At 36.5% G+C, this 12,138-nt stretch overlaps 2 protein-coding genes across 2 annotated transcripts; one reads left to right on the forward strand and one right to left on the reverse strand.

Moving 5' to 3' along the window:
* Nucleotides 1-809: 809 nt before the first annotated feature.
* LOC146451488 (uncharacterized) lies at nucleotides 810-4,457 on the reverse strand. The gene is made up of 3 exons (XM_085098888.1): nucleotides 4,077-4,457; nucleotides 2,896-2,988; nucleotides 810-1,036 (listed from the first exon to the last, which is right to left on the reverse strand). The coding sequence occupies exons 1-3, from the start codon at nucleotides 4,257-4,259 to the stop codon at nucleotides 929-931; spliced, it is 384 nt and encodes a 127-aa protein (XP_084955014.1). The 5' UTR covers nucleotides 4,260-4,457; the 3' UTR covers nucleotides 810-928.
* Nucleotides 4,458-9,597: 5,140 nt separating this feature from the next.
* Nucleotides 9,598-11,705, forward strand: LOC146451489 (uncharacterized). Its single transcript, XM_085098916.1, has 3 exons — nucleotides 9,598-9,866; nucleotides 10,963-11,055; nucleotides 11,417-11,705. The coding sequence occupies exons 1-3, from the start codon at nucleotides 9,684-9,686 to the stop codon at nucleotides 11,588-11,590; spliced, it is 450 nt and encodes a 149-aa protein (XP_084955042.1). The 5' UTR covers nucleotides 9,598-9,683; the 3' UTR covers nucleotides 11,591-11,705.
* The last annotated feature ends 433 nt before the right edge of the window (nucleotides 11,706-12,138 follow it).

Consider the following 12,138-nt stretch of genomic DNA (forward strand, 5'->3'; position numbering starts at 1 on the left):
CTGTAAACCACGAATTCATCATTGATGTTAGTTGTCATCCCGGATGAAAGCAAACTGGCAGGCATTCCCTTATGAAAAGCTTTTGCACTTAGCCTCGCTTTCATAACGAGGTTCACAGCAACTCGGAAATGGCCTGTTGGTTTTCAACTGGGATTTGTCATGAATTTTCTCTCTGGCAATCCAACATTGGAACCGGAAAAATCACCGCACAGAAACGGGAAATAAATGGATCATTATTACACCATCGATTTAAACTGAATCACTTCATGGTAAAACCTACTCCAGTCAAATTGCCCTCGTTGCTTTCGGAATTGACGTGTTGTTTTCTCAGATAGGGAATTTACTCCAGTTAATTAGTATCTCTTAATCCAAGCCTCGTTTGTTCAAAGATCGCGGATAACTTTATATGTCCAGTGGATAAATCACCATCTAGGGAATAAATTATTCTCCAATTTATACATTTTGTACGCTGGAAAGCGCTTTATCCACTGGATAAAATTATTCGAACTATGAACAACCGGGGCCAGGTGTGTAATTGGGTACCAAATGCTGGTGGTCACTGTACGATGGACAAGCCCCCCTCAGGAGGGAGGTGGGGGGGAGGTGGGTAGGGGTGAGGAGTGAGGTGAGTTGAGGTGAGGTTAAGGTGAGGTATGACTCTCAGTATCTATTTAGCGACGATATCATCAAGTTCCCAGTATAATTGCCTCATGTTGCAGAAACCGGGTTTAATCTCGCTAGCGCTCCGCCTGTATGTATCACCATGACCTGAATAGCAGGTTTACCTTTTAAAGAAGAATTCTACAGCATTCAGTGATATTAGGCAGATTTATTTATCAGTTATCAATCTAAGGCGTAACACAGCGTCGGCTCGACAGTCTAATGAATTTATTTTTCAGAAGAACACGCCATATTTCTTGTAAAAGGACTACAAGCCCGGAACGAATCTTCCGCCACCACGGAGACAATTCAAGAACAATGTGAAGCAAATTATTTGATTTCCCTTGCAGCTTTTCAAACTCTTCAAACAGCTCAACTAGGTGACAAAAAGAAAACAAGTAAAATTGTAATTAAGAGTCTGTACGGGTAGAAAAAAGGTCTTGTTGTAGGTACAAGGGTAAAAGGATATGGATAACTCGTGATGAACTAAGGCGGTATTTCAGTGCCTCGCTTGAACAATCATTTAGCACGGGAAAATAGAAAAGTAAATTAACGGACTAATAAACAAGAAAAACTGCTAGGGAATGTATGCGGATTAGAATATGTACAGTTACCAAAATAATTATAATAGGTAAAAAGAATTATTACAGAAACCAATTGGGGACGAATGAATGAATGAATGAATGAATGAATGAATGAATGAATGAATGAATGAATGAATGAATGAATGAATGAATGAATGAATGAATGAATGAATGAATGAATGAATGAATGGATGGATGGATGGATGGATGGATGGATGGATGGATGGATGGATGGATGGATGGATGGATGGATGGATGGATGGATGGATGGATGAATGAATGAATGAATGAATGAATGAATGAATGAATGAATGAAAAAAGGAACAAACGAAATATTGAATGAATTACTCTATCTATACACGGTCAACTCATCAGTTCTTTATTTAGACTAAACTGAACTACTTTTCCTTTTTCTATCGTAAAACAGCTATTTCTATAAATAAGGATTACAATTATGTCTAAAACTGCTATATGAATGGTGAAATGTGGCCTCGACAGGAAGGCTATTCCAAAGAATTGTCCCAGCGTAACTGAATCTTTCCTTCATGAAGTTCGAGCGGGGTAGCGGGCAGGGTGGGTGGGGAAGCAAGTTTGCAACTGATGTCTCCTAGGAAGAAACTGGAGACATAGCTACGGTCTGTAAATTTGGAACGAAGATAGTCAGGTGCCAAACAGTGGAGTGACTTATAGAACCATTGTGACTTTATTTAATCTTCTCAGGAATTGTCAATTTTCTTCCAGCCAAGTGGATTATCTCTTGTAGCAAATACGAACTGCTGGTGAAATGTGTTTATGAAATCCCTGTCAGTGTCAAAAGTTGGTAACTTAAAAGTTGCAAAGAGGACAATTTGCAGAAATGTAAAGCTTGAACTGGATTCGAAACATCATGACGGGTTCCAGTGAAATGCCCGTTCAAACCTACTATTTCAAGGTTCTGCTAACTTCACTATATATGTAACAGTCTGTACTTGTGTACATGGCAGGTCGAATATTGGCTATCAGAAACTGCCCTTTTGTCATAATGACAGCCTTTCAATCAATCTCGTCTGTTTTTAACGCTTTTAACTATTTTTCGGAGTTTAAACATTGGTTAAACAAATCTTGTAGCTGTTGAATAAACTGCAAAAGATCATACACTTCATTCTGAGAGGTGTGTAAGGTGGGTGCTCATGAAAACATGGGCCAGAGGACGTGATCCTGATAAATATAACTGAGCATCAGGCTCCTTTCGATATAACTTGACAATGAGGCTTCTGGACCTCGATATCAAGTAGACTTTAAATATTTTGAAAAGTGCCTATTACATTGAGCTAAAAACAGCATTCCTAACCTAACGTCTCGTGTGACTAGAAGAAACAAGCGTAAACATGGTGATTACTGCATGTGAGGAATTCACAGCGAACATATTTAGAATCGCGTTTACGCCAAATGGAAACTTGAGATTTGCGTTTGTGTTTTCTTGAAGAAAAAAACAAAGTACATAGATGAGAATTGTACAAAATAATTGTGGCCTTTAATGGTAACGCAAAACTACTCAATTTTACTGAGAAACTGAAAACAGCGAGCGGCAAATGAAGGATATAAACATGGCCACGTGGTTACTTTTGCCGTTTGACGTTTGCCGTAAACAGAATTCTAAATCTTTTATTACCTGAATTATGCATCTCTTCGCCAACCTTGTCAAACATTTTAGATCCACGCGGTTGCTCTTGAAGCAGTTTTTGATCGTCATGACTGAACATTTCTGTAAAAAGAAGGGAGAAATTTAAACTCAAAATTAAAATCGAATGTCAAAGTCGATGCGGAAAGAATCATTGTAGATCCGCCGGTGATTTGAAAGCTGTTTACTTTCATGTGTGATTATTTCTTAAGTCACTCTCCTACATTTAACAATGTTATATAGGAAATTCCAGCAAAAAATTACAGGTAAAAATAACTTTCTTTTAACTAAAATGTTTCATATTTTGTGCAGGAGAACGCACCGTAAGAAATATCTAAATTTTAGAACATGGCGCCCAAATTCCACCCTCATGTCCATGTAACGGTCGAAATAACTTTAATAGTAAACTTAAAATATATTTTCAATCTGCTGGATACGATGCAAGGAAATGTTTATCCTGTATTTTTTTTTTTTTTTTTTTGGGGGGGGGGGTCCCTTTTTTTCCCCGAATCACTGGGATTTCTCTCTCGCCCTATTCTTTTTCTTTGGCAGAAGAACAAAAACAACGTGCTGGGTGAAAAAGAAAGAGCTGTAGTGAAAATACGCCACAGCCAAACTAAAGGGCCTGAAACAAAATATAACTGAAGACTAGAGGAAAACTCTTTTTTCCGATTTGATACGAAAAACTATCTCGTGAAAAGCACATTGGCATTATTTAAATTGAATCAGGAATATCCAAGGCTATGTAGTCGCTATTTGAAAACGTTTAGGTGCGAAAGAATGCGTTTCTTTTTCCAATTTAATGCTGAAAATAAGTGTAGAATTAGAACTCCACTGTGAAGTTCAGTAGCATCTCGATTGCTGCCCCAGCAAGACAACTAACACCCTGGTCTTCCCCCTTTCGGAAGCTTTCTCGTCCATTCATTTCTCATTCGTCTGTAAACCACGAATTCCTGTCATTGCTATTCGGTGAAGTTATCATCTCAGCTGAAAGCAAACTGCCGGACAGTCTCAAAGCTAGTGTTTGATTCAATCAAAAGTTATTACCTTTTGGGTCGAATCTTAATTGTGCCCTGGTAGGAACTTCGTTAAAGCAAAATAACCGAATTAGCGACCTTATTGCATGTTCTTTTATAAGAGAGAAGAAAACATAAAAACTAAATTGATACTACCTTATTTTTCATACGCTCATCATCATCATTTTCGTCGATGCTGTCGTCGCCATTCTCAGTAAGATCGTTAACCTGAACATCTCCCTCTTCACGGTCCTCGCCTTCACTCATTTCTTCAAACAAAGGGTTTGCGTACACCACGGTCGCCAGAAGGACGAAGGCTAATGCAAAAATCAGCCTCATGTTTTATTGTCAGTAATTTCTTTCTTTTCAGCCGAGCTCCGAAACACGACGTAACTATATTCACCACGAGTGAATCAGCTTTCAAACGCCCGACGCTTGCTGATCTTTTATAGAAATTTGTGAAGCAGATGGCCCTCGATCGTTGGATAAGAAATCCAATACACCTGATTATGGGAAAATTTGAAGGCAAACAGCTCAAGGAAAATATATTTGAAATTTAGAGACTGTTTTAACAGCTTTTTCATAACCTGCTAACGTCTAAAAGCGTCAAAGAAACCCGTTTCACTTTAAAGAGGCAAATAGATAAAATGAGATTGAACATTTTCAAATTGTATAAAAACATAGAATTATGCAATACAATAAGTTTGCTTTTACTGCGCAAAATAATCACGATTAAATTGTGAGATATTCCATTTACTCGAACAAACGTTAAATTTTAGTTTGCTTTGTGATTTTGCGATCTTTTTTTTATTTTAAAAAAACTAATATTTTTTTTTTCGAGTGTTGTGAGAACGTGAGTTCCATTGCGAGCTGCGAAAAAAGTATCCCGAAAGTGTGGCAGTTTACAACTCGGAGGAGGCTAGCTTAAACCATACTAACTTAATTCATATCGGTAAAGAATTAGATTGCCTCGCATAAATGGCTTTTACCATGCTCCCATTCAATTCAAGCCTATTAACTAGGAACATTGTTGTTTGTGTTTTTATATTTATAACTGCTAAAGTTTAAAAACGTCCTTGTATCGTTGAAAAAAAGTGCTATCGGTAACTAGAGAATCAAATTCTTATCGCTTAGAAATATTTTCCGTAATGTATATTTTTTTTTTACTTTTTTAAGTGGGGGTGGGTGTCGTAACCTAGTTAGTCAGATCAACTACAAAATCACACGGAAAAAAAACCTAGAAATTGAAACATGAGTTCATGCGATATTGTGTTTACCAAGTGACGTTATTCCCTAACAGATTCAGCCCAGGCGTGCAGGATGATGCCGACTGGAAAGTAAAAACATGAACAACGGATTGTGTTTGGAAAAGAGCTAGCGCCTATCACAAATATCAGAGAAAAAACTAACCAATTTTGAGATTTGTATGTTTATATAACTGATCATGATCAGATATTTAATTTTGTCGGTGAAAATACCTGAGTCTCTCAAGAATATTACGAGGCGACCTTGCCAAGCTTGTTTGTGGAAAGAATCGTTTCTGATTCAGTGGTTTCTAAGGATATCAATTTTAGCATTCAGCATTTTGACATTAAAATGACTATATCACAAATTGGACAACCATTTAACTTCGTTTGACAATCTTAACTGAACGTGGGTAGTTTTCGTCGATTCTGCAATTGAAAAATAATTTGCAATTGAAAATTTGAAAAGTTGTTTATTCTTGAGTCTTGAAGCTGTGTCTGAAATTAAAGCGCAAATTGTGCAGTGTCTGGTTCACATGACACGTTTCGTTCAAAGTTATTTTACCGTATATATTCATTGAGAAATTTTTTCGATTTTTCATTTTTATCCATAGAAATGAACTTTCTAGTAAGATCTTAGAAACAGCAAAAGTTTGAAAAAGAGTCCTCTCTTGTGTTGAAGCTGTGTCTGAAATTAAAACACAAATTGTGAAGTGTCTGGTTAACATGACACGTTTCATTCAAAGTTTTATTTTACTGTTATGTTCAGAGAGAAAATTTTTAGATTTTCATTTTTATCCATAGAAATAAACTTTCCAGTAAGATCTTAGAAACAAAAAAAAATGAAAAAGAGTGAATATTTGCCGAGAAATTTGGATCATGATAAGCGTTTTTCACCTGAAATAAAACTTTACTTTGATTGACATGCAACATATTGCTGTTTTTCCAATCTTTAATCTTCGCTTGGAGAGGAAACTTTCAAAGGTTAGAACTCAGAAAAAGATTTGGTCGATTTAAGTCAACTTCGATCATGCCACGGAATTTGAAAATTCTAAAAATTCGTTCTTTGAAAAGCCATTTCCCTGACTCCGCATTTTTTCTCGCCGTTTTAAAAATGTTCTATAACTTCTGAACGCAATCGAAATAAGGAAAATCCAACACGATTTATTTTCATTTGGGATCCTGACATAAGTATTATAAAGGAAATAAAGGGAGATGTAAATAATCGACCATAAGAGGACACAGAAAAAATCTGATCTCCAGATGGGATTCGAAACCACGACCCTCCGTGTTCTAGATCGAATCCTGACCTCGAGAAAAAAATTCCAAAATATGAAAATCGAATTGATTTGGAACGCTAGCACGACGGCCTGGACTATCAAGTTTGACTGCAAAAATTCAATTTCTTGAAACACCAATGAATTTGAATAGCCAGTTCTATAAGCTTCAATTCGGTATAGGATTTTGAGTATCTGTGATATAACTGAGAGGCGCTACGTATACATCCATTGAACCGGTTGAACCCTTGAAGGTACACTGTAGCCTTAAATAAAGTCACGTTTTGTTACGTTGTGAACGGTCCAGCAGTTCGTATTTGAACGCTTAACAGTAATCATCGCTATTTGCACTTGCTTGGGAAAAACGAGAGAGTGCAGCAAAGTCAGGCTAATCTATGAACAGGAAACACAACGAGAATATTAAAGCGAAATAATTAAAATGTGGATTCTTGTATTCCCACATTAAGACTATTTTATGTCCTTTTAACAGGGAGATTTGTTTAAACTAAAACAGTTTGATCTGTTCGATTCTTTAGCTGAAAATTTATAAATTGTCTAACATTTCAGGAAGCGGAATGCTAATCCCCGAATTTATAAGCTGCGAAGTCAACGCATGGAAATGGCTTTCAAGGAACGAATTTTTGGAGTTATCAAATTCCCCGACATGATCAAAATTGACTGAAATCGACCAAATCTATTATTGAGTTTTAACTCTTGGAAGTGTCCCCTCCAAGCGAAGATTAACGATTGAGAAAACAGCAATATGTTGTCAATCAAAAGAAAGTTTTATTTCAGGTGAAAAACGCTTTTATCCCACTTTCTCGGCAAATATTCACTCTTTTTCAAACCTTTTTTTCTGTTTGTATCTTACTGGAAAGTTTATTTCCATGGTTAAAAATAAAAATCTAAAAATTTTCTCTCTGAACATAACGGTAATATAACTTTAAATGAAACGTGTCATGTCAACACTTCACAATTTGCGCTTTAATTTCAAACTCGGCTGCAAGAAGAAACAACTTTTCAAATTTTTAATTCAAGCATATAAGTTTTCAATTGCAAAATCGTCAAGAATTATCCATGTTCAGTTAAGATTGTCAAACAAAGTTGAATGGTTATCCAATTTGTAAAATAGTCATTTCAAAATGCCGAATGCTAATATTCAAATCCTTTGAAACCACTAAAGCAAAAACGATTCCTTGCACAAACCATGATCGTTGCAACGTCGCCTCGTAATATTCCTGACGGAATCAGCCATTTTCACCGGCGATCAGATATATAAACATACAAATCTCAAAATTGATTAGTTTGTTCTTTGATATGTGTGATAAGTGCTACTTTTTCTCCAAACCCAATGGGTTGTTCATGTTTTTACTTTCCAGTCGGTATCATCCTGCCGGCCTGGGCTGAATCTGAATTTTGTTAAGGAATAACGTCTAGGTAAACCCAATATCATATGAAGTCATGTTTTAATTTCTACGTTTTTTGCTCGTGCGATTTTTTAGTTAATCTGACTAACCAAGTTAAGATACCCACCCCACTTAAAGAAGTGAACGTCCTCCGTGTTGTAAACTGCAACTCTTTCAGGGTACTTTTTCCGCAGATTGCAGTAGAACTTACCTGCTCACAACACTCGAAAAACAATATTAGTTTTTTAAAACTAAAAAGATCGCAAACTCACAAAGCAAACTAAAATTTAACGTTTGTCAAGTAAATGGTATATTTCACAATTTAATCGTGATATATTTGCGCAGTAAAAGCAATATCATTGACGGTATCAACATGATAAATAAAAGGAAAATGAAAACTGAGTTGATTTCTAGAGAGGATTAACTTTTCATAACGTTGATAGATTGTTCCATAACTCACGCATATTAGTTTTTGCACAAATGACAAAAACTACCCACGTTCTGTTGAGATTGTCAAACAAAGTTGAATGGTTATCCAATTTGTAAAATAGTCATTTCAAAATGTCGAAAGCTAAACTTCAAATCCTCAGAAACCACTAAACCTAAAAAGATTATTTGCAATCTTTGCAATGTCGTCTCCTAATATTTCTGAGGGACTCGGGTATTTTAACCAACAAAATATCTGACCAGTTAAACGTACAAATCTCATAATTGGTCAGTTTGTTCTCTGATATTTGTCATAAGCTCTGGCTCTTTTCCAAACCCAATGCGTTGTTCATATTTTCACTTTCCAGTCGGCATCATCCTGCCGGCCTGCCTTGAATCTGTTTAGGGACTAAGAACTTCATCTGGTGAACCTAGCATCACATGAATTTTTTTTTCAATTTCTACGTTTTTTCTCGTGTGATCTTGTAGTTGATCTGACTAACTAAGCTACGATACCCACCTTACACTAAAAAAGGTAAAAAATATACATCAGGGAAAATACTTTTTTAACGATAAAAACTTGATTCTTCAGTTACGGATGGCACATTTTTAACGAGACAAGGACGTGTTTAGACTCGTGTTTAGACTTAAGCAGTTATAAATATGAAAACAGAAACAGCAATGTTCTTAGTTCACAAGTTTTAATTGAATGGGAGCATGGTAAAAGTTTATGCGAGGCAATATGAATTAAGTTAGTATGGTCTGAACGTCCTCCGTGTTGTAAACTGCAACTTTTTCGGAATACTTTTTTCGCAGATTGCAGTGGAACTCACCTGCTCACAGCACTCGAAAAATAATATTAGTTTTTTAAATCGAAAAAAATCACAAACTCACAAAGCAAACTAAAATTTAACGTTTGTCAAGTAAATGGAATATCTCACAATTTAATCGCGATCTATTTGCGTAGTAAAAGCAAACTCATTGACGCTATCAACATGATAAATGAAAGGAAAATAAAAAATGAGTTGATTTCAATGAAGGATTACCCTTTCATAACCTTGACTGATCATTCAGTATAACTCTGTATCTGTATACAATTTGAAAATGTTCAATCTCATTTTATCTATTGGTCTCTTATAAAGAAACGGGTTTCTTTGACGCTTTTAGACGTTAGGAGGTTATGAAAAAGCTGTTAAAACAGTCTCTAAACGTCAAATACACTTTCCTTGAGCTGTTTGCCTTCAAATTTTACCATAATCAGGTGTATTGAATTTGCTATCCAACGATCGACGGCCATATGCTTCACGAATTTCTATAAAAGAGCAGCAAGCGTTTGGCGTTTGGAAGCTGATTCACTCGTGGTAAAGTTACGTCGTGTTTGAGCTCGTCTGAAATTACTGACAAGAAAACATGAGGCTGATTTTTGCATTAGCCTTCGTCCTTCTGGCCACCGTGGTGTACGCAAACCCTTTGTTTGAAGAGATGAGTGACGGGGAGGACGAAGATGGGGATGTTCACCTAACAGATCTTGCTGCTGAGAATGAAAACGACAGCATCGACAAAAATGATGATGTTGAGCGTATGAAAAATAAGGTAGTATAAATTTAGTTTTTATTTTTTTTTCGCTCTCTTTCTTATAAAAGACAATTAGGTCGCTTATTCGGTTATTTCGCTTCAACTAAGTTCCTTACAGGGCAAAATTAAGATTCGACCCAAAAGGGAATAACCTTTGAGTGAATCAAACACTAGCTTTGAGACTGTCCGTCAGTTTGCTTTCATCTGGGATGATAACTTAACTGAAAAGCAATGATAAGAAGTCGTGGTTTACAGAGGAATTTAAGACGAGAAAGCTTCCTAAAGGGGAATGATCACGGTGTTCGTTGTGTTGCTGGGGCAGCAATCGAGATGCTACTGAGCTTCACAGTGGAGTTCTAATTCTACACTTATTTTCAACATTCTTCCCACCAAAACGCTTTTAAATAGCAATCACATAGTCTTGGATAACCCTGATTCAATTTAAATAATTGCCAATTTGTTTTAATTTCTTGGCACTAGATTTCGTATCAAATCGAAAGAAGAAGTTTCCTCTAGTCTTCAATGATATTTTGTTTCAGGCCCATTAGTTTGGCTTTGGTGTATTTTCACTACAGCTTTATCTTTTTCACCCAGCACTTTGTTTTGTTCTGCTGCCAAAGGTAAAGAATAGGACGAGAAAGAAATTACAGTGATAACGGTAAAAAAAAAAGTTGCCCCCCCCCCCAAAAAAAAAAATTAAATAAATAAATAAATGAAAATAAAGGATAAAAATTTTTTTGCATGATATTCCAGCAAATAGAAAGTATATTTTAAGTCTACTATTATACTTATTTCGACCGTTACAGGGACATAAGCATCAAGAAATGTAATGAGGGTGGAATTTGGGCGCCATGTTCTAAAATTTAGATACTTCTTACGGGGCGTTCTCCTGCACAAAATATGAAACATTTTAGTTAGAAGAAGGTATGTTATTCTTACCTGCAATTTTTTGCTGGAATTTCCTACATAATATTGTCAAATGTAAGAGAGTGGGATGGGAAATCATCTCACATGAAAGTAAAAGGCTTTAAAAGCACCTGCGGATCTACAATGATTCTCTCCACATCGACTTTGATATTAGATTTTTATTTTGAGTTTCTCTCTTCTTCTACAGAAGTGCCAACTGAAGAGGATCAAAAAGTGCTTCAAGGGGAACCGCCCGAACAAAAAATGTTTGAAAATGTTTGTGAAGAAATGCAACATTGAGGTAATAAAAAGATTTGGGATTCTGTTAACGCCAAACGGCAAACGACATAAGTAACCACGTTTGCCGCTCTCTGTTTTCAGTTTCTCAGTAAATTTAAGTAGTTTTGCGTCACCATCAAAGGCCAGAATTATTTTTCACAATTCTTATCTATGTACTTTTTTATTCCAAAAAAGCATAAGCGCGAATCTCACGTTTTCCGTTTGGTGTAAACGCGATTATTCTAAATATGTTCGCTGTGTATTCCTCACATGCAGTAATCACCATGCTCCGGATTCGTGTGTACGTCCGCGTGGACGGATCCCGTAATATTCTGGGTTTCAGAATGTTTTACAATTTTAGTTCTTTTCTTTTTGTTATTTAGATGAGCTGCATCAAGAAGTTGAAATCCTGTTTGGGAAAAGGCAAAGGCAGATTTGCCAGAGGCAAAGGAAAAGGAAAAGGAAAAGGAAAGGGCAAGGGAAAGCGTAACAAGTGCTTCACAATGTTCATGAAATGTGCCGGTGGTGATGGCGGGGGATCTGGAATGGGCTTGTAGTCCTGTTACAAGAAATATCGGCGTGTTCTTCTAGAAAATCATTAGACTGTCGAGCCGACGCTGTGTTACGCCTTAGATTGATAACTGATAAATAAATCTGCCTAATATCACTGAATGCTGTTGAATTCTTTTTGAGAGTTAATTAAGCCTGCTATTCGGGTCATGGTGATACATACAGGCGGAGTGCTAGCGAGATTAAACCCGGTTACTGCAACATGAGGCAGTTATAATAGGAACTTGATGATATCGTCGTTAAATAGATACTAACAGTTATATCTCACCTCAACAACCCCCCCCCCCCCCTTTCCGACCTCTTTCCCGAGGGGTGACCTCCAGCATTTGGTACTCAGTTACCCGGTTGTTCAATGATCCGATAGTTTTATCCAGCGTATAAAGCGCTTTCCAGCGTATAAAACGTATAAATTGGAGGACAATTTATTCGCTGGATGGTGACTTACCTACTGGATATATTATAAGTTATCCGCGCTCTTTGCACAACCGAGGCTTGCAATTGGATGAAGAGAAACTAATTAAATGGAGTAAACTCC

The sequence above is a fragment of the Pavona decussata genome, unplaced genomic scaffold, assembly GCF_977016875.1.
Source record: "Pavona decussata unplaced genomic scaffold, jaPavDecu1.1 SCAFFOLD_386, whole genome shotgun sequence".
Lineage (NCBI taxonomy): Eukaryota > Metazoa > Cnidaria > Anthozoa > Scleractinia > Agariciidae > Pavona > Pavona decussata.